The following is a 22477-nucleotide window of genomic DNA, read 5'->3' on the forward strand; positions in this document are numbered from 1 at the left end:
CCCAAGCCAAACGAGCCGCCTCGGGCGGTGCTGGTCCGTTTTCACCGCTTCGTCGACCGTGAGTGTGTGCTGAGATGGGCGAAGGAGAGTAGTAAGTGGGAGAATGCGGAGGTCAGGATCTACCAGGACTGGAGTGCGGAGGTGGCAAAGAGAAGGGCTGGTTTTAATCGGACGAAGGCAGTGCTCCACATGAAGGGGGTCAAGTTTGGCCTGTTACAGCCGGCACGCCTCTGGGTCACTTATAAAGACCGCCAGTTCTACTATGACTCTCCGGAGGAGGCCTGGGCTTTCGTTTAGGCAGAGAAGCTGGACTTGAACTGAGGACTGGGGAACAGTGTACACAGCCCAGAGGCTTTGTCCTCCTTTCGCTTTTATCGGTTCTATTTGATGATGTCTTTTTGCTGTTCTGCTTTTTCGGGACTGTTATCTGTTTACTTGGGCGTTTTGTCACGTCTGTTTTTTTTTTCGCTGGTTGAGACTTTGCAAGTGGTTCGCGGTCCTGTTGGGTCATGTGCCCGTCTTTACCCGCGTGTTGGGTCGGGGGGGGTGCGTTGGAGGAGCAGTGGGCGGGGCCGGCACTGGGGGGGGTCATTGGGGTGGCGGGAGCAGCTGGGGTCAGCAGGAGTCGGCTGACTTACGGAAGTACAATGGAAGGGGTTACGCAGCTAGGGGGGCCCTAGCTTTGGGGGGGGGGGGGGTTACCGGGTAGCTGCTGGAATGGCCGAGAAGGAGCTGGAGCATGTAGAGGGGGTCGGGATGGGGGTCTGTCGCCGTGGGGAATGGGCTCAGCGGGGGGCGCGGGCGCGGGCACGTGGCGGACTGAGGAAGGGTAATGGCTAGTCGACGGGGGAGGGGGGCAGGTAGCCCCCTGATCCGGCTGATAACCTGGAATGTGAGGGGACTGAATGGGCCGGTCAAACGGGCCCGCGTGTTTGCACACCTGAAGGGGCTGAAGGCGGATGTGGCCATGCTTCAGGAGACGCACCTGAAGGTGGCGGATCAGGTTAGATTGAGGAAGGGATGGGTAGGCCAGGTGTTTCATTCGGGGCTGGATGCAAAAAATCGGGGGGGGGGGGGGGGGGGGGGGGTGATCCTGGTGGAGAAGAGGATGTCTTTTGAGGCGTCGAATGTGGTGGCAGACAGCAGCGGGAGGTATGTGATGGTGAGCGGCAAGCTGCAGGGGGAGCGGATGGTGCTGGTCAATGTATACGCCCCAAATTGGGACGATGCGGGTTTCATACGGCGCATGTTGGGCAGGATTCCAGATTTGGAAGCTGGGGGCCTGATAATGGGGGGGGGGGGGGGGGGGGGAGATTTCAACACGGTGCTGGATCTGCCACTGGATCGATCCAGTTCCAGTACGGGTAGGAGGCCTGCGGCGGCTAAGGTACTGAGGGGGTTTATGGACCAGATGGGAGGGGTGGATCCATGGAGGTTTGAGAGGCCGAGGGCCAGGGAATTTTCATACTTCTCCCATGTGCATAAGGCCTATTCCCGGATTGATTTTTTCATTATGAGTTGGGCGCTGATTGCGAGGGTGGAGAATGCTGAGTATTCGGCGATAGCCATTTCTGACCACGCCCCGCACTGGGTGGACATCGAGCTGGGGGAGGAGAGGGACCAGCGCCCGCTTTGGTGCTTGGAGGTGGGGCTGCTGGCGGACGAGGAGGTGGGCGGGCAGGTTCGAGGATGTATCGAGAGGTACCTGAAGGCCAATGACAATGGGGAGGTCCGAGTGCAGACGGTCTGGGAAGCGCTGAAGGCGGTGGTTAGGGGGAGATGATCTCCATTCGAGCCCACAGGGAGAGGAGAGAGCAGAGGGAGAGGGGGAGACTGGTGGGGGAGATGGTGAGGGTGGACAGGAGATACGCGGAGGCTCCAGAGGAGGGATTGTTGAGGGAGCGGCGTAGTCTCCAGGCTGAGTTCGACTTGCTAACCACCAGAAAGGCGGAAGCTCAGTGGAGGAAGGCACAAGGTGCGGTGTATGAATATGGGGAGAAGGCGAGCAGGATGCTGGTGCACCAGCTCCGTAAGCGGGATGCGGCCAGGGAGATTGGTGGAGTTAAGGATAGGGGAGGAAATGTGGTGCGCAGGGGGGTAGACATTAATGGGGTCTTCAGGGACTTTTATGAGGAACTGTATCGGTCCGAACCCCCAGCGGAGGGGGGGGCTGAGGCGCTTTCTGGATAGGCTGAGATTCCCGAGGGTGGAGGAGGGACAGGTGGAGGGACTGTGGGCGCCGAGGAGCTGGAGGAGCTGGTCAAAGGGATAGGGAGCATGCAGTCGGGGAAGGCGCCGGGGCCGGATGGGTTCCCGGTCGAATTCTATAAGATGTATGCAGACCTGTTGGGCCCCCAGTTGGTTAGGACCTTCAACAAGGCAAGGGAAGGGGGGGCTCTGCCTCCGATGATGTCTCGGGCGCTGATTTCCTTGATCCTTAAGCGGGACAAGGATCCCCTGCAGTGTGGGTCATACAGGCCGATCTCACTCTTAAATGTAGACGCCAAGCTGTTGGCGAATATTTTAGCCACGAGGATAGAGGACTGTGTGCCGCAGGTTATCCACGAGGATCAAACGGGGTTCGTGAAGGGGAGGCAGCTGAACACTAACATACAGAGGCTCTTGAATGTTATAATGATGCCGGTGGTAGAAGGGGAGGCGGAGATAGTGGTGGCGTTGGAGGCGGAGAAGGCCTTTGATAGGGTTGAGTGGGGGTACTTGTGGGAGGTGCTGGTAAGATTCGGGTTTGGGGAGTGGTTTGTCAGTTGGGTGAGGCTGTTATATGAGGCCTCGATGGCGAGCATGGCCACGAATAGGAGGCCGGAGTATTTTCGGTTATACCGAGGGACGAGGTAGGGGTGTCCCTTGTCCCCCCTGCTTTTTGCACTGGCAATTGAACCCCTCGCCATGGCGCTGAGGGAGTCGAAGAACCGAAGGGGGCTGGTGCGGGGTGGGGAGGAGCACCGAGTGTCGCTCTATGCGGATGACCTATTGCTGTATGTGGCAGACCCGGTGGGGGGAATGCCGGAGGTGATGAGGATTCTCCGGGAATTTGGGGATTTCTCGGGGTACAAGCTCAACTTGGGGAAGAGTGAGCTGTTCGTTGTACACCTGGGGGACCAGGAGGGGGGGATTGGTAGGCTTCCACTAAAAAGGGCGAGAGGAGCTTCAGGTACTTGGGGGTCCAGGTGGCCAACCTCACAAGGCTGGTGGAGCAGATGGAGGAGGAGTTCAAGAGATGGGACATGTTGCCGCTGTCTCTGGCGGGTAGGGTGCAATCAGTCAAGATGACGGTGCTCCCGAGAGTTCTGTTCCTATTCCAGTGCCCCCATCCTTATCCCGAAGGCCTTTTTCAGGCGGGTTAACAGGAGCATTACGGGGTTTGTGTGGGCGCACAAGACCCCGAGGGTGAGAAGGGTGTTCTTAGAGCGGGGCAGGGATAGGGGGGGGGTGGCGCTGCCCAACTTCTGTGGGTATTATTGGGCTGCCAACACAGCGATGGTGCGTAAGTGGGTAATGGATGGGGAAGGGGCAGCATGGAAGAGGATGGAGATGGCGTCCTGTGTGGGCACGAGCCTGGAGGCGCTGGTAACGGCGCCGCTACCGCTCCTCCAATGAGGTATACCACGAGCCCGGTGGTGGCGGCTACCCTCAAAATTTGGGGGCAATGGAAACGGCACAGGGGGGAGGTGGGGGCCTCGATGGGGTCCCCGATACGGTTAAACCACTGGTTTGTCCTGGGGAGAATTGATGGCGGGTTCCTGAGTTGGCAGAGGGCAGGTGTTAGGAGGTTGAGAGACCTCCTGTTTGTAGACGGGAAGTTTGCGAGCCTGGGTGAGCTGGAAGGGAAGTTCGGGCTCCCCCCCGGGGAACACCTTTAGGCACATGCAGGTAAGGGCGTTTGTCAGGCGGCAGAGTTCCCTCTGTTGCCGCCGCATGGGGTCCAGGACAGGGTGCTCTCGGGGGTGTGGGTTGGAGAGGGGAGGATCTCGGCAACGTACTAAGTGATGCAGGAGGTAGACGAGGCCTCGGTGGAGGAGCTGAAGGGTAAATGGGAGGAGGAGCTGGGTGAGGAGATTGAGGAGGGGACGTGGGCGGACGCCCTAGGAAGGGTGAACTCCTCCTCTTCTTCTTGTGCGAGGCTTAGCCTCATACAGTTTAAGGTGCTGCATAGGGCTCACATGACCGGGACAAGGATGAGCCGGTTCTTTGGGAGAGAGGACAGGTGTATTCTCAGGGAGCCCAGCAAACCATGTCCATATGTTCTGGGCATGCCCAGCGCTGGGGGAATTTTGGAAGGGCGTAGCAAGGATGATGTCGAGGGTGGTAGGATCCAGGGTCAAACCGGGCTGAGGGCTCGCTGTGATTGTAGGAGGCGAAAGAGGCCGGTGTTCTGGCCTTTGCGTCCCTAGTAGCCCGGCGGAGGATCTTGCTTCAGTGGAAGGATGCGAGAACGCCAAGAGTGGCGGCCTGGATCAATGATATGGCAGGGTTTATTAAATTGGAGGGGGTGAAATTTGCCCTAAGGGGATCAGTGCAGGGGTTCTTCAGGAGGGGGCAACCATTCCTGGCAGAACGGTGGAAATAAGGCCGGCAGCAGCAGCAACCCGGTGGGGGAGGGCCGTCCCTTTGTTTTGGGCTGAAGGGACATGTATATTTGTTTTTTTGCTAATGCCGGGCGTTAATTTATTTCTTATTTTTTGTATACGGGGGGGGGGGGGGGGGGGGGGTTTGTTCTTTCTGTTCTTAGTATTTTCTGTTATTGATATTTTGTGAAAATTTGAATTAAAAAAAAGAGTATTCAGGCCCGTAACTGGATGCACCTGTGTTCCATCAGAATGTGTTTGTAATGAGTTGATAGTAGTCGCAAATTAGAGTAGCCCTGTAGTATCTTAGTGTAAGTTAGTGTTAGACATTTATTTCCAACTGTATTCATCTTAGACATTTTAGTTATTCGCTAGTGTTAGTAATAAATAACTTTGCTTATAAAACGAAGTCTAATGTTCTTTGTTCACACTACAATATTGAAATTCCACATCAGCCCAATCAAAGAACATTACAGAGACTATTATCACACTCCTGATTGGGCCTTGTAGACAGTGAATAGGCTTTGGTGAGTCAGGTGGTGAGTTACTTGCCGCAGGATTCCTAGCCTCTGACCCACTCTTGTAGCCACATTATTAATGTGGCTAGTCCAGTGCAGTTTCTATCAATGGTAGCCCCTTGATGTTGATTGTGGGGGATTCAGCGATGGTAATTCCATTGAATGTCAAGAGGAGATGGTAAGATTCTCTCTTGTTTGAGATGGTCATTGCCTGGTACTTGTGTGGTGCAAATGTTACTTGCCACTTGTCAGCCCAAGCCTGCATATGGACAGGGACTGCTTCGGTATCAGGGGAGTTGTGAATAATGCTGAACATCGGTGATCATCCCCATTTCTTTCTTTCTAAAAAAAATAAATTTAGAGTGCCCAACTAATCTTTTCCAATTAAGGGCCAATCCACCTACCCTGCACATCTTTGGGTTATGGGGGCGAAACCCACGCAAACATGGAGAGTATGTGCAAACTCCACATAGACAGTGATCCGGAGCGGGGAACAAATCTGGGACTTCGGCGCCGTGAAGCAGCAGTGCTAACCACTGTGCCACTGTGCTGCCCTTGAACATTTCTAACCTTATAGTGTAAGGAAGGACATAGATGAAACAGCTGAGGACAGTTGGGCCTATTGTTTGACATTAGGGACAGAGGGGGACTAACACAGAAGCAATAGCTAATTCCAGTTTACAAATAAACATACCAACCACCCGTAGTACACTCACCTGGAATATAGGGACTAAAGTCACAACTCCATAGTACCTGCAAGACAACAGCACACATTATGTTCAGAGTGCAACTCGCGCTGAATGAATATTAGTCCCAATCCTGGGTTGTGTGCAATGGAATACATAGCTTTGTTAAGATATATTCTCATACTGAACATGGCTGAACGGACCTATTTTAAAACGGGGACCAATTTGGGAATCATGAAGAATGGAATGAAATAAGTCCCCCGACTTATTAAAATATCTTCACCCCAAATTACCATAAATGTTCTGCACTGCTGTATACTCTGCTTCAACCCATTGAATCTCCTGATTAACAACTACAATATCCTGGAACTCCTAGGATAAATATTACTCCTAGTGCAGGGCAGCATGGTAGCACAGTGGTTAGCACTGTTGCTTCACAGCGCCGGGATCCCAGGTTCGATTCCCAGCTTGGGTCACTGTCTGTGTGGAGTCTGCACGTTTTCCTTGTGTCTGTGTGGGATGCTCCGGTTTCCTCCCACAAGTCCTGAAAGATGTGCTGTTAGGTAATTTAGACATTCTGAATTCTCCCTCTGTTACTGAGCAGGCGGCAGAATGTGGCGACTAAGGGCTTTTCACGGTGACTTCATTGCAGTGTTAATGTAAGCCTACTCGTGACAATAAAGATTATTACATGCAAATTACTTCATCCCAAATTCTGATCGCCAGCCACTTTCTGAATCTCCTGAAAAAACATTGCAACCTCAAATGAGCAAAAGATTTAAGACAAAAATGAATGGGAGATTTTTGTCAAGAGAGACAGAATGGGAAAGACAGGGAAGGAACAATGCAAACTTAAGGCCAACGGAGGAAGGAGTTTCATCACCACGAGGCGGAAGAGGAAGAGAAAGAAAGTCACTGCACTCTCAAACTGGCAGAGAAATCCAGAATCTGGTTGGTAATGTTATGGAACAAAAGCACCAACAACTTATATTTATATAGCATAACACTGTGAAATCAGAATTTACAGTGCAGGAAGCCACTCGGCCCATCTCGTCTGCACTGACCCCTGGAAAGAGCACCCTACCCAAGCCAACACCGCCACCCTATCCCCATAACTCAGCAACCCCATCCAACCCTTTTGGACACTCAGGGCAATTTAGCACAGCCAATCCACCTAACCTGCACATCTTTGGACGGTGCTTCACAGGAACATTATAGAAGTATGATACCGAGACCATTCAAAATATTAAGATCAAATGACCAAAAGCCGGGTGGTCAAAGAGGTAAGTGCCTTAAAAGAGGAATGAGGGAATTCCAGAGCTTAGGGTCCATGCAACTGGAGGCATGGCCGCCAGTCGTGGAGCGGCTGCAATTAGGAATGCACTAAAAGTCAGAATTAGAGGACCAGATATGTCGGAGTTCATTGGGCTAGAGGAGATCACAGACATAGGGCGAGGCCATGAAGGGATTTGAAAACAATGAGAATTTTAAAATAAAATCAGGAGTCAATGAACGCAGGGGTGATGGGGGAAAAGGAACTTGCTGTGTGTTAAGACACTGCAGCTGGGTTTTGGATGACCTGAAGTTTACAGCAAGTAGAATGTTGGAGACCAGGCAGGATTGCTTTGGAACAGTTGAGTCTAGAGGCAACGAGTGCCTTCAGCTGTTTCTTGATATCATGCGGAATTAATCAAATTGGCTTTTGTGATGTGGAGGACAGGAGGAGACGACTGTGATGGATCATTCACTCACCTCTTGGGGCAAAATTAAATACCGCAGAGGGGGTCATATATCATAGCAGGGCATTCACACGGGTTCGGAGGATGAGCCTGAGCCAATGCAACAGAGAACTGTGCCTCCTGGGGTGGAACTGCACTATCGGATTTAGGGCAGGTCCACTGTGATGGAGGTGGAGCCACGAACAGAAACCACCCGATCCCTCAAAGACCCCCCCAACCCTCCCACCCCGCCAGCCGTTTCAGGCGATGCAGAGAGTTGGAGCAGTTCCTGATCAAGATGCAGAGCTGCGAGCTGTACTCCACGGACGAGCCCGCTCCAACTCGCTGTTGGTCCAATCCCAGCTTCTGCAGGACAGACTGCCTGACCTCCTTATGGGCGGGGCCCATGGGTTTCCCAGGCAGGGGCTTGCCCAGGAAGCTTGGGAAAAGGGGCGGGCAGAGCCCTGGGTTTGGCGAAAGATCCAGAGTGGAGCGGCTCGTCGTGGCCATTGAAAACGAGCTATCGCTCAGTCACTTAAGACAGGGCCGTTTGTGGGTTCAAGGATGGGTTGTCCTTGTCCATGTCAGAATCCAGCACCTGTCAGGTGACACAGTAGTTTTTCTGTTTCTTGTCTTCAAGAAGTACTGTTCCACGTTCCTGACAACAGTCGGCCAGCATGCTGTATCCTTTCAGCAGGTAATCCCCCATCAGTTTGGTAATTTTGTCCTGGTGTTCATGGCGATCACTTAATCTCTGCCTCAGACAGGGGGGTCCATGTATCCCCACAATTCAGAGCCATGATGCTGCTGCTGCTGGAAGTCGTGGCTGGCAATCTGAAAAGCCAGTCGCTGTGTGCTTCTCCCACAGTCAGGAACACCGTGACCGATTGCTCTGTGACCCTACCTGTCTGCAACCTACCCTGATGTAGAGGGAGATCTACTCTGTATCTAACCCTGTTCTGAAACTGGCCAGAGAATGTCTAGTTAATTAGAGGACAAAATTTTCTTCCGGATCAAAGATTCTAGGCAATGCTTGAACTGACACTGCCAAAAATAGAAAAGTAGTCTATTTCCGACCACTACTAAATCTTACCTTGATTAACACACATCAAACAACCAGTTGGAAAAGCAAGAGGAGAGTGACCAGGTACTGAACAGGAAGAATCTATTACTAAAGGTGGTGACTTTCTCTTTAAAAGATATCTTTCTTAACAAGCCAACCAAAAGGCCAAGTGGGGATGAAATAGTTTGCAAGACACTGACCCTCTCTGTGCTACTCACAGTAAATTTTGCACTGCAATCCGCACCAAGTTCAGCTCCACGTCTGCTTCAGCAGAGATCTTCTGGATATGACGGAATCCATCAATGTACGGCAGAATCTGATGGAGACAACATCAACCAAAACTTAGCACATAGTCCCACCAACACAACGGTTCAATGATAATCTTCATTGGACATTCACTGAGCCAGGCAGGCTCCTACAGTGCTTTTTGTTTAAGGTGGCTCCTCTATAGGATGCATCCTCACATTTTTGTACACAGAGAAAATGTGGAACTTACTGCCACATAAAATGGCTGAAGCAGACAGCACTGACCTATTTAAGGGGAGGCTTGATGTATGTATGATGCATACGGCACAGGCTATGTGTGGTCTGTAGATTCCAGTGGTAGAACAGAAGCCACATGAAGTCAGTCAGACACATTGGAATTCAGTGATTCCACCAGGCCAGCTCGGGGTTTGATTCACTCAACAATAGGGTAACTTAATTGTGTAACACTGCGGAAAGTGGTGTGGTGTCTTCAAATCACATGGTAATTACTGGGGTGGAAAGCCATGTGGCCCACCTTAGCTCACCTGCCCAGAAAAATCCGTCACCTCCCTCACATTGCAGCATCCATTATTTCAAAATTTACATTATCTTGTGAGTCCTTCCATGTGATGATATGTGTGAAGACAAATTTACTGATCAGAGTTGCAGACATTTAACTATTCTGATCCCTTTTCTAGTTACTAACATATGTTTATATCATGCCTTTAACACAATGAAAGCTCCAAAGTGCTTCACAGCAGCATTATAAAACAAAGAACGATGCCGTGCCACAATGGGAGAAACCTTTGTTCATGTCTTCGTATACAGGTCGTGTCTCAAATCTGGCGACCTGAAAACCGGCAATGTCCAAATTCTGGACATTTCTTTAAACTGCCATGCATGAATCTTCATTATTATTAGATGAGCAAAATAACGTACCGGCTTGTTTAGCTACCTGCTGCATTGGCGTGGTGGCACCCGGTATAGTTATCAACTTCATCCACCTATCTTTTCTCGCGCTCTGAATAGTTCAACCTTGACCCAACCTGAACCACCTAACCTGAAAGCTGGGAAGATTCATATCTGGACGGACTCGGTCCTGACGTTGCCAGTTTTGAGACACTGTACCGGTGTTAAGTTTAATGACCAAAAAAAGGAGAGTCTTAAAGGAGGAAAGTGAGGTAGAGAGACAGAGAGCAGCAGCGAGGAGAATTTCAAAGCTTGGAGCAACTGAAGGTTCAGCTACCATTGATAAATCAATTATAATTGGGAATGCACAAGAGGACAGAATTAGAGAAGCACAGATAACTTGTGGAGGAGATTACAGAGATTGGGAAAGACAAGGCCTTTAAGGGAATGATAAAAATGAGGATGGGAATCTTAAAGTTAAGACTTTGCTGGACTGGGAGGTAGCGTAAGTTAGCAAGCACAGGGGTGATAGAGGAACAAAACTTGCTGGGAGCTAAGGCATGGACAGCAAAGTTTTGGATGATCTCAAATTTATGTAAGGTAGAATGTGGGAGACCAGCCAGGACTGCGTTGGAAATAATCGAGTTTAGAGATAACAAAGACGTGAACCAAGGTTTCAATAGCAGAAGAGCTGAGATGCGGCGAAGTTGGGTGATGTTATAGAGGTGGAAACAGGCAGTTTTAGCGTCAGTATGAATACAAGATCGGCAGATCACCTTGGGATCAAATGTGACACCAAGGTTACAAACAGACTGGCTTAATCCCAAAATTGTTGCCAGGAAGAGAGATGGAGTCAGTTGGCTTCTGTCTTCCCAATACGGAACTGGAGGAAATTTCTGCTCTTCTTGGAGAAGCAGTCTGATCATTTATCAACAGTATAGCGGTCGAGAGATTGCAGTGAGGTAGAGCTAGCTGATGTCAGCATACATGTGAAAAATAACGCTGTGTTTTCAGATGATGCTCTTAGGGGCAGCATGTAGATACGAAATAGGAGGGAGTCAAGGATAGATTCTTGGGGGAATACCGTGGGTAACAGCGCAGAGACAGGAAGGTAAGCGATTCCCTGGCTACAATTTGATAGCTAAGAATGGACCCACTAAGTGCAGTCCCGCCCAGCTGGATGACAGTGGAGAGGCACCGGAGAAGGATGTTGTGGTCACTCATGTCAAAGGCTGTAGACAGGATGAGAAGGGAAAGTTTACTGTTGTCACTGTCATATAGGATGTCATTTGTGACTTTGGTAAGAGCTGTTTCAGTATGTGGCAGTGGTGGAAACCTGATTCATGGAAATAAAATTTCATGACTTGCCCATGTGTCAACTATATACAGTATCATTTTAGATGTTGTTTCCTCCACCAGGTGCTTGTTCTGCTCTGCTTCACCTTCTTTATCATGCTCTGGCTATGGAGAAAGCACCTGCCGAGACCTCTGCTTTTGACATCAAAAATCTGCAACTGACACCAACAAACAGACTTTTCCTCAAATGAGGAAGGACTGAGGAATCTAGTGTGTATTACTCAGTCAATGACTGCTGTTGTTTTGGCAGTGTCCAAAGCAGCCAGTCTCATGTGTAGACCATTCACAATTGACAGGCTACTAGGCCAATGACTGCTGTTGTTTTGGCAGTCTCTAAAGCAGCATAGAATGGCTAAAGTTTCTTATGGAAGGCATAGACTTCTGGCCGACTCAGACTTTCATACACTTCAGGCACCCAATTCTCTATTCCTCTTGTGCCTTTCCTCTCACCTGCTGCGTTGTGAGATCCCAGTGGATTTTAATAAAATCCTCTTTACACTCGGTGAATACTGGAACATCATATTCCTGTACCACAGGCTGGTCTCTCCGCTGGGCGATCACCTTCAGGTGAATGGTATTGGATTCATCTACAAGAGCGACAAACCATTACTTACTTAGAACGCAGCAATGTACACCTCGCATCTTCAACAGAACTGAGAACCATCCGCAAACTGGGATTGCTTCTTTCAAACATTCAGTTTTACCATCACAGCCCCATGGTTGCCTCCCTATTAAATCAGCTTTCAACTGGAAAGGGTCACTGGTATGAAGTTACACTTTGCAATATGACTGACTTTCAACTACCCCCTGAAGTGGCAAATCGTTCAGTTGGATCAAACAGCAACAAAGAATAATGAGAGCTGCAGTGACTCAAGGTGAACAACCACTACCGTTTCAATGAAAACAGATAATAAATGCAGGCTTTGCTAGTGATGTCCACATCCTTGGATGAATAAAAAACAACTCGCTCGAGAGTTAATGGTCACAATGTGCCTTTAGGATGGACATTTTCTAATCATACAAACTAGGATCAGGTTGGCCTCTCGGCCCTTTGAGCCTGGTCCGCCATTCAGTAGGTTTTATTGCTTCGTCTGTTGGGCCTGGAAGAAGCATACTTGCTCATTTTGCCCAACAAGTATAAAATTTTCTGGGTGGGAAAACTAAGAAAGGCGAGATGGGGTCTGCCTTATAGGCTGTGCAGTAAAGGCATTTACCTTGTGCATTCAGTCTTTTCGCCTGCTGCATATTCCAAAGCCAGGAAAAGCTGGCTAACGGAAGACAAGTTCACAGTGACTGGCAGCCTCACTATAATATTTAAACGACCAGTACATATCCTACAAGCAGACTGGTTGCCTGCTCCTCATCCCACCTTCATTAGAAGTAGGAATTGGGCAATTCTGGCTCCCATTTCAGAATTTTGGCACCTTAACTCCCCTTCTCCCGTTTTTGGGGGTGAAGATTCAGCATTAGTCTTTCTTAGTTTGTCCCATCTATTACAGCACAGCCAAGCAGAAAGGAATCATAGCAAAACTGACAATTAAAATAGATCATACATAGTGACTGTGTGGAGTTTGCACTTTCTCCCAGTGTTGGCATGGGCTTCCTCCAAGTGCGCTAGTTTCCCCCCCTGCAGTCCAAAGATGTGCAGCTGGCTTGGCCATGCTAAATTGCCCCTTAAAGTGTCCAGGAATGTGCAGGTTTGGTGACGGGGAAAGGGTGGGGTGGGGCAGTGTATCTGGGTACAGTGCTCTTTCTGCACTGTAGGGATTCTATACGGCACAGGTCTGGAACCTTGAGAAGGTCGCACATGGTAGACTTACAACGAAGGCAAATGCACATGGGATACAGGATAACTTGATAAGGTGGATTCAAAATTGGCTTAGCTGTAGGAGGCGGAGGGTGATGATAGATGGCTGCTTTAGTGACTGGAAGCCAGTGTCCAGTGGTATACCACAGGGATCTGTGCTGGCCCCCTATTTTTTGTCAGTTACATAAATGACATAGATGACTACGTGGGGGGTAGGATCCGTAAGTTTGTGGATGATGCAAAGATTGGCCGGGTGGTTAAGTGAGGTTGAGTGTGTTGGGCTACAGGAAGATATAGACGGGATGGTCAAAAGGGCAGAAAGGTGGCATTGGCATTTAACCCGGAAAGGTGTGAGGTGAAAGAGTAATTTAAAAAAAAAATTTAGAGTACCCAATTCATTTTTTCCAATTAAGGGGCAATTTAGTGTGGCCAATCCACCTAGCCTGCACACCTTTTTTGGGTTGTGGGGGCGAGACCCACGCAAACACGGGGAGAATGTGCAAACTCCACACGGACAGTGACCCAGAGCCGGGATCGAACCTGGAACCTCGGCGCCGTGAGGCTGCAGGGCTAACCCACTGCGCCACCGTGCTGCCCGTGAAAGAGTAATCTGACAAGAAAGTATTCAATGAATGGCCTGACACTGGGACGTTCCGAGGAACAAAGGGACCTGGGCCATAGATCTCTGAAGGTAGAATGGCAGGTTAATAGGGTGGTGAAAAAGGCATGTGGGATACTTGTGGTGCAGACTCGATGGGCTGAACAGCCTCTTCTGCACTGCATTATTCTGTGACTCATACAGGTCAGTACCAGAAAAGCAACATGCTCCCAGAACAACATCTAATTACGTTAGATGTCAAGATACTACAGACAACTTGCCTAAGGGTAAAACAAGTTCGCAGACAAGGAAGGTGATGAGAAATCTAAGCAAATAACCAACTGCTTTGTAACTAGCTGCTCAAAAAATACTCAAATAAAACTAAGATGCAAGTCAATTTGTAACAGTGCAATCACAAAGTCCCCACTAGTCACAAGGAAAATACAGGCACGGCATACAATAAACAGCAATAGCAAACATGCCTCACTGCCACACCATTTATAAATGAATACCGTGGGCTGGATTCTCCGTCCCGCCACATTTCTGTTTCACCCCGCCAGCGGGATGCTCCGTTACACCGTTTAGTCAATTAGGTTTCCCATAGGTTTCCCAGGGCAGCCCCACACCGTTGGGAAACCCTGGGCTGCCGGGAAAATGGAGCATCCCGCCGGCAGAGAATCCAGCCTCGTGTGTGTGACGACCAATCAGCAGTGCAGGCCAGCAAAACTGAACCATTAAAGCAAGAACGAGGTATCTTCAAAATGTCCCGAGATTCTGAAATGATTCCAGCGGATTGGAAAACTGCAGATATAACACTTCTACTAAGAAATGAGGGAGTCAGAAAGCAGGAAACTATAAGCCAGTTACCCAAACATCTGTCATTGGGAAATGTAGTGGCAGGACATTCAGAAAATCATTATTCAATCAGGCAGAGTCAAGGTGGTTTTGTGAAAGGAAAATCAGGTTTGACAAATTTATCGGGAGTTCTTTGGGGATGTAACAAGCAGGGTGGATAAAGGAGGAGCAATTGATTTGTGTTCCTACGGAAGAGCTCATGGTTTTAGAACATGATACATTAGCATCGTTAGAAGATTGGCTAATTAACTGAAACAGAGAATTGGGATGGAGGGTTGTTTTCAAATTGGCCAACTATAACTAGTGGAGTGCCACAGGGATCATTGCCTCAATTATTTACGGTCTAGAGGGATGACCTGGGTAAAAGGACCGAGTGTATTGTAGCTAAATGGACAGGCCAGGAGACTGGGCAAAAAAGTGGCACATGAAATTTAATATAGAAACATGTGAGGTGTGCACTTTTGCAGGAAGAATAGAGGAATAGACTATTTTCTATATGGCAAAAGGCTTTGGAAATCAGAAGCACAAAAGGATTTGGGGGTCCTGGTTCAGGATTCTCTTAAGGTTAACATGAAGGTTCAGTCGGCAGTTAGGAAGGCAAATGTCGAGAGGGCTTGAATAAAAAGCAGGGATGTACTGTTGAGGCTGTACAAGTCTGTGGAAAGACCCCATTTGGAATATTGTGAGCAGTTTTCGACACCATATCTAAGGAAGATGTGCTGGTCTTGGAGAGGGTCCAAAGGAGGTTCATAACCACGGTAGCATAGTGGTTAGCACAATTGCTTCACCGCTCCAGGGTCCTAGGTTCGATTCCCAGCTTGGGTCACTGTCTGTGGAGTTTGCACATTGTCCCAGAGTGTGTGTGGGTTTCCTCCGGGTGCTTCGGTTTCCTCCCACAGTCCAAAGATGTGCAGGCTAGGTGGATTGGCCATGCTAAATTGCCCTCAGTGTCAAAAATTGCCCTTAGTGTTGGGTGGGGTTGCTAGGTTGCCGGGGTGGGGTGGAGGTGTTGGCTTGAGTGGGGTGCTCTTTCCAAGAGCCAAAGGCTGTGGAGGCCAAGTCATTGAGCGTCTTTAAGACAGTGATAGATAGGTTCTTGTTAATAAGGGGATCAAGGGTTATGGGGAGAAGGCAGGAGAATGAAGATGAGAAACATATCTGCCATAATTGAATGATGGAGCAGACTCGATGAGCCGAATGGTCTAATTTATCTCGAAGTCTTATGGTCTTATGGTAGAAAAATAGAGAAAGCTTGTATAGGCATATGGATAGATTAAGTAAGAACACTCAAACATTTGGCAGATGGGAGTATAATGTGGAAAAATGTGAGGTTGTCCACCTTGGCGGAAGAATAGAAAAGCAAAAATTATTTAAATCATAGAATTTACAGCGCAGGAGGCCATTCGACCCATCAAGTCTGCACTGGCCCCTGGAAAGAGCACCCCACTTAAGCCCTCAACTCCACCGATCCCCGTATCCCAGAACCCCACCTAAACGTTTTTGGACACTGAGGGCAATTTAGCATGGCCAACGTGCAGACTCCGCACGTTCAGTGACAGTGACCCAAGCCGAAAATCAAACCTGGGACCCTGGAGCTGTGAAGCAACAGTGCTAACCACTGTGCTACTGCGCTGCCCTTGTAGTACAGAGGTATCTGGGTGTCCTTGCACACGAATCACAAACAGTTACCATGCAGGTAGAGCAAATAATTGAGAAGACAAATGAAAGGTTGGTCTGTAATTCAAGGGGTTGGAGTATAAAAGTAGGGAAGTCTTGCAACAACAGTACAAGACACTGCTGAGACCGTATCTAGAATACTGAACACAGTTTCTATCTCCTTATTTAAGAAAATATATACTTCCTTTGGAAGTTGTTTAGAAAAGCTTCAGTGGGCCAATTCCTGGGATAAAAGGGATGTCTTATGAGGATAGGTTGAGCAGATCAGGTCTAAACTCTTTGGAGTTTAGAAGAATGGTCTTGATGAAACATATATGATTTTGACGGTGCTTCACATGGTAGATGCTGAGAGGATGCTTCCCCTCAATGGAAAATCTAATAGAGCGGCGCAGTGGTTAACTCTGCTGTCTCACAGCACCAGGGACCCAGGTCAATTTTGACCGTGGGTGACTGTGAGCAGTGGAGGCTGGGTCAGGGAATATATCCAAATTTGAGATAGACAGATTTTTGATCTACAAGGGAGTAGAGGGCTATAGGGAACAAGCAGAAAAGTGGTGATTGGAGCCACAACCAGAGCAACAATGAAAACTGAATGGCAGAGCTGACTTGATGGGCCAAATGGCCTACTCTTGCTTCTTAAGATGTGATGGTACTTTAAAGTATGTGGTAGAGCGGGCAGCACGGTGGCACAGTGGTTAGCATTGCTGCCTACGGCGCTGAGGACCCGGGTTCGAATCCCGGCCCTGGGTCACTGTCCGTGTGGAGTTTGCACATTCTCCCCGTGTCTGCGTGGGCTTTGCCCCCACAACCTAAAAGATGTGCAGGTTAGGTGAATTGGCCACGTTAAATTGCCCCTTAATTGGAAAAAAATAATTGGGTACTCTAAATTTATAAAAAAAAAAAAAAAAAGTATGTGGTAGAGCAAGAGTTGAAGTAGCATTTTGGATCACTGTCACCCATTTAAACTACTGGCACGGAGGCTTGTTATAGTAATTTCCAAAAACTGAGATTGCTTCTCTCAAATATACTGCTGCGCCCCACATGCATATGGTAATCTTGTGGTCGTGGCACTGAACTAGGATAACAATTAACATAGTGCTTTCGACAAAGTAAAACGTCCAAAGACTCTTCCCATGAGTATTATCAAATAACATTTACTGCTCATCCCTAATTGCTCTCCGAGTGGCTTGCTGACCATTTCAGAGAGTGGGTAAGGGTCAACCACATTGCTGTGGGTCAGGAGTCACAGGTAGGCCAGACCAGGTAAGGATAGCAGATTTCCTTCCCTCAAGGGCATTAGCGGAATAGATGGGATTTTATAACAATTGATGAACATTAGAATTAGGAGCAGGAGTAGGCCGCTCTGCCCTTGAACCTGCCCCAACATTCAATAAGATCATGGCTGTTCTGATTGTAACCCCCTTGTTTATCAAGAATCTATCTAGCTTTAGCTTGAAAACATTCAATGACTGCTTCCACTAACCTTTGAGGAAGGGGGTTCCAAAGGCTCACTACCCTCCGATAGAAATATAAATTCTTCTCACCTCTAGTCTTAAATGAGCAACCTCTTATTTTTAAACAGCGATGATAGCTTCATGGTCACCGTTATGGAGACTAGATTTGAAATTCAGATTTATTTTTAATCAATTGAATTTAATCTCCACCAGCTGCCGTGATAGGATTTGAAACCGTGTCCTCAAAGCACCTGCCTGAGTCGTCTTGGGATGACTAATCCAGTGACATTACCACTATGCCACCATCTCTTCTGAGAGGCAGTCTCAGTGATGGTGTGGATATGTTGAAGCTCATCTCAGGGTCAAGTCAACACCAAGGTTGTAAACTGTGTGATTCAGCAGCAGACAGTTGCCAGGGAGATTGATGGGAGTCAGTGGTGAGGAAACCAAGTTTGTGGCAGGGAGGGGAGACGATGTCTTCAGTCTTCCCAATATTGAGTTGGAGGAAATATCTGCCCATCCCCATTGTCAGATGTCTGACAAGCTGTCTGACAAATTTACAGAGGTAGGAGGGGAGGTAAAATCTGAGAGTTGTGGGACCTAATGTATGTTTGCATGATCGAGCCAAGGGGCAACACACAGATGAGAAACAGGAGGAGGCCAAGGATTAATCCTCGAGGGACACCAGAGGTAACAGTATAAAAAAGGGAATAGAAGTCATTACAGATGATTCTCTAGATATGACTGGTTGCATAACATTGGAAGCAGGAGAGCACAAATTTACCCAGCTGGACAACTTTGGAGGGGGGTTGGGGGCATGGCATGGCCAACCGTGTCAAAGGCTACAGACAGGTTGAGAAGGATGAGGAGAGAAACAGTTACCTCACATAGGATGTAATTTGTGATTTTGATAAGAGCTGTTTTGGTACTATGGCAGGGGCAGAAACCTGATTGGAGGGATTCCAACATGGAGTTTCGGGAAAGATGGGCATGGATTCGGGAGGTGACAGCAGGTTCAAGGATACTGGAGAGGAAAGGGAATTTGGAAGTGGGACAGGAGTGAGCAAGGACAGAGAGGTGAGGGGCTCTATTTTTTGAGAAAGGGTGACAATGGCAGATTCGAAGGGTAGGGGACATTATCTGAGCAGGCGGAATCATGAACAATGTCAGCTAATTTGGGGCCAGGAAGGGAAGTTGGCTGGTCAGCAGTTTCATGACAATAGGATCAATGCAGCAGGAAGTCATTCAAAGAATTTAAGTACTCACGAATGTACCTATTGGTAGTGAACACTCTCCATGGGCATTCAGCTCCTCCAGAATAATGGTCATCAGTGGGACTAGTTTCTGCTTGCTGTCTTCATTAGAGATGAAACCGCTCTCCAGCTAGAAATAAAAAGCTATTTTTATAGATCAGACTATGTATTGTCAGATTAAACTGTTTCATCGAATCCAAAACACTTCACAAAATTCATTCCCCTGTTCCAATTGCCTCAGCAGAGATTTTTTCATAAAATCCTTCCGGACTGAAAGCTCAGGACTCTAACCCATTGTCAATTCCAATTGAAGGGGCTGTAAACATTGAAATTTTCCGAAGGCATCCAGGACTGCTTCCTAGATCACTAAGTTACAAGAAAAGTGAATACAAAGACAGTTCCAGAAGGGTGAATGGCCTTTTTTCCGTGTTCTTACCTCCAGTGTAGTGAGGTAGCCTGCCAGCTTTTTTACAATTGGCTCCAAGGAGCAGGTTTTGGCTTTTGCATCACAGACAAAGCCCAGATTGAAGAGCAATGCGTTTCGAACATATTTCTTGTGCTCAATGCACACAGGGCAGCCAATTAGCTTCTTATCCATAGCAGTGCTTCACAAAATAGAAAGAAAAAGTGATAATCAAAAATACAGAACAACAGCAAACCGTATTTACAATGATTATTCTTTATCTGTAACAATCATATACAGGTAACATACATTCCACCTTCACTGTGGGATCTAACAAAATATACCAATTGCCTAGGTGACCTCTATACCAGGGCTGCCCAAACCGTGGGTCATGACCCTCAGTGAGATGAGATTTGGGGGTTCAAAGCTCGGAGACAGCAGTGGCTGCAGTGGAGCTCAGGAGTGCTTCCTGATGGCAGATGTTGTAGCCTTTGCCTCGTTGATCGCCCAAAGGCGTATCCTGTTGGGATGGAGAGCAGCCTCTCTACCCGGTGCCCTGGCATGGCGGGAGGACCTGTTGGAATTCTTGACTCTTGAGAAGATTAAGTTTGAACTGAGGGGAAGGTGGAGGGGTTCTAAAATTCAGGGTGGTATTCATTATGCACTTTCAAGAATTGGATAACGTCGAACATTAGTTGGGGGGGGGGGGGGGGGGGAAACGGGACGACTGTATGTGTTAATGGTGACTATGGGTGATTCCCAATTCCTTTTTGTTATTTGTTTATGTTTACATGCAGGAAGTTGTTTGGGGGTTGGTGGGAGGATGGGATTGTTGTTGTTGATATGGGGATTGACATTATATTTGTTACTGCTTATTGTTGGTGGGTGCAAATTTGGGAGAAAATGTGAAAAAGGAGAATAAAAATATGTTTTTTAAAAAAGAGTGCTTTCTGATGGCTGCAAAGTCCCTTTAAACCTTCACATTTTTGTATTGGTGGGTGTGGCCTAGCAAACAGATCTTTGAGGCCTGGTTTGTTTTAAAAAACCCTGCAGATTAAACAACTCCTACCACTCTGAACTTCTCCCCTCTCCCCAACACACACAGAAGCTAAAACGCCCCCCTCTCAGCAGCTGAGCCCCCCCACCACTCCCCTTTGCTCAAGAGTTAAGCCCATCCTTTCCTCCTGGTCAGCAGCTGAAGCTACCGCTCAATTCACCACCAGCTCCCCCCACCCCAGTCACATGAAGTCTGAAGCATTAAAATAGGATCACATCAGGAAAAGGTTTGGGAATCACTGCACTATACATTGCATTACTGATTTCACTGCTCTCCTTGGTCGACGCAAAAGATCTTGCAGCACTATTCGACCTGCAGAGTTGTCCCAGGAGTCTTGGCCAATTTTACCCCCCAACCAACATCACTGAAAAAGAGATTATTCCGCCATTCACATCACTGTTTGTGGGGCCCTTGTTGTGGACAAATTGGCCACAATTCCTACAACAGGCACTATGCTTCAAAATAATTTGTTGGCTCTGATGTATTTGGGAGAACCCGTAGCCATGAAAGGCACTCCATAAAGGCAAGGCTTTTAAAAAATTGTAGCAGCAACTCCTTAGTTCACTGGAAGAGCTGTGGATTCAATGGGCTGCTACTAAATGCCAAGAAGCACCAAAGTGATGAATTCCACCCCGCCCCACCCATCGTCTCTGGGATCAGAAGCGCCAGTGATGGCCACAATACCAAGGTAAATTTTCCACCTCTGTGCTCTGGTTGGCACTGAACACAGTGCTCAGCCTGTTCATACAGGCTAGCAAAGAGATCCTCAACCACTGGCCTGGTAAGACCTTTTCCAGCTATCAGGGGAAACTGGCGGCCAGAAATAAAATCAACATCTGTAATTCAAAAATAACATCTGTTCAGAGTAAAGTAAGTCACCAGATTCAGAGTGGAGAAATGTGACAGTGCACAACAAATTACAATCTGGAAAGCACCATCTGAAAAGGTGGTGGAGGCAGATTCACTAGTGGAATCAGATATTTAAATGGAAAGGAAATATTTACAGTCCTATCAGGAAAGGACAGGTGAGTGGGAACAACTGGATAGCTCTTCCAAGGAGCCAGGATAAGCACAATGGTCTGAATGGCCTTCTGTTGCGCTATTTGATTCAATATGTCCCTGCTGTTTATTTGTGGTCGCAGGTCCGGCAAATCCTTGCATAACACCAGGTTATTGGGGCTGGTTTAGCTCACTGGGCTAAATCGCTGGCCTTTAAAGCAGACCAAGCAGGCCAGCAGCACGGTTCAATTCCCGTACCAGCCTCCCCGGACAGGCGGCAGAATATGGCGACTAGGGGCTTTTCACAGTAACTTCATTGAAGCCGACTTGTGACAATAAGCGATTTTCATTTTTCAACTTGTGTGTGGATTCCCTAATGTGAAAAGAGAGCGTACGAGCGTGCAGGAGGTTTGCGATTTGTGGAACTTACACGGTAATGAGTTTATTCTGCAACTCTGGCTTTGTTATGATGTACACCTGGACTGTATCAAACAGCTCCCTTGAAATGTACTCCTCAGGCACCTGTAAGAGATCCAGACAACTGAGTGAAAGGACTGACCGCAAGTGACATCCATCTTCGCTGAGTACTTACACTCACCAAATAGTAGGTTACCTAATAAACCAGTGACAGTAAGTGAGCTGCCATCCTTTATTCTGAAAGTAAGGGCATCAGTACAGCAGCTCTGTGCTCACAGTATAAATCCATTGCCATCACTGTTCTTACTGAGATGCTGGCACTGACACACTTAATTCATCACCTTAGCTTCCTCCCACTACCACTGCTAAACTTGTAACTTCATTTCACCCAAGAGTGGAATTGTTTTATTGGGTTGAGTGCTGTTGGCAGGCCCTGATACCCAGGTCTCACATATCCGAAGACAAAGCGGGACTTCCGGTGGTGGCTATGGAGTGAGTGGTTGCACATTTGGCAGCTTCCCCTTGAGGTGTTTTTTTCGGTCCTTTTTCCTGGTTACTGGCCGGATGTTTTGGAGGAATAGAGGTGGTGGAGGAAAGTCATACTCCACTGGTGAGGTTGGTGGATGGATTTTTGGACCAGAAGTGGGTCTAGAAGAAAGGAGCTGCAAGAGCAAGAAACTCTTCATGCGACACAGGGAAAGATGACGGAGAGTAAGTGGTCGGCCCGACCAGCCCAATGGTCAACGGAGCAGTTGGTTGACTTTCTAAATGAAAAGCTCAGACAGCAGAGGAGGGATGCTGAGGAGGACCTGGCGAAGGTGGTAGACCCGCTGAAAGCAGGGATCGACCAGGTAGAGCTGAGGCTGGAGACCCTG

General features: G+C 48.2%; 1 protein-coding gene across 2 annotated transcripts in view; it reads right to left on the minus strand.

The window, feature by feature from the left end:
- nprl2 (NPR2 like, GATOR1 complex subunit) overlaps positions 1 to 22477 on the minus strand; it is a 55685-nt gene that overhangs the window by 26372 nt on the left and 6836 nt on the right. Inside the window, exons 2-7 of one of the 2 annotated variants that reach the window (XM_038810817.1) lie at positions 21616 to 21707; positions 19163 to 19331; positions 18748 to 18856; positions 11533 to 11669; positions 8790 to 8887; positions 5821 to 5857 (exon numbers count right to left, since the gene is read on the minus strand). In XM_038810817.1, coding sequence (XP_038666745.1) covers positions 5821 to 5857; positions 8790 to 8887; positions 11533 to 11669; positions 18748 to 18856; positions 19163 to 19331; positions 21616 to 21707 — 642 coding nt within the window. Of the gene's footprint in view, positions 1 to 5820; positions 5858 to 8789; positions 8888 to 11532; positions 11670 to 18739; positions 18857 to 19162; positions 19332 to 21615; positions 21708 to 22477 lie in introns of both variants that reach the window. The other variant, XM_038810818.1, reaches the window with a different exon arrangement.

Source organism: Scyliorhinus canicula, chromosome 11, assembly GCF_902713615.1.
Source record: "Scyliorhinus canicula chromosome 11, sScyCan1.1, whole genome shotgun sequence".
Classification (NCBI taxonomy): Eukaryota; Metazoa; Chordata; class Chondrichthyes; order Carcharhiniformes; family Scyliorhinidae; genus Scyliorhinus; species Scyliorhinus canicula.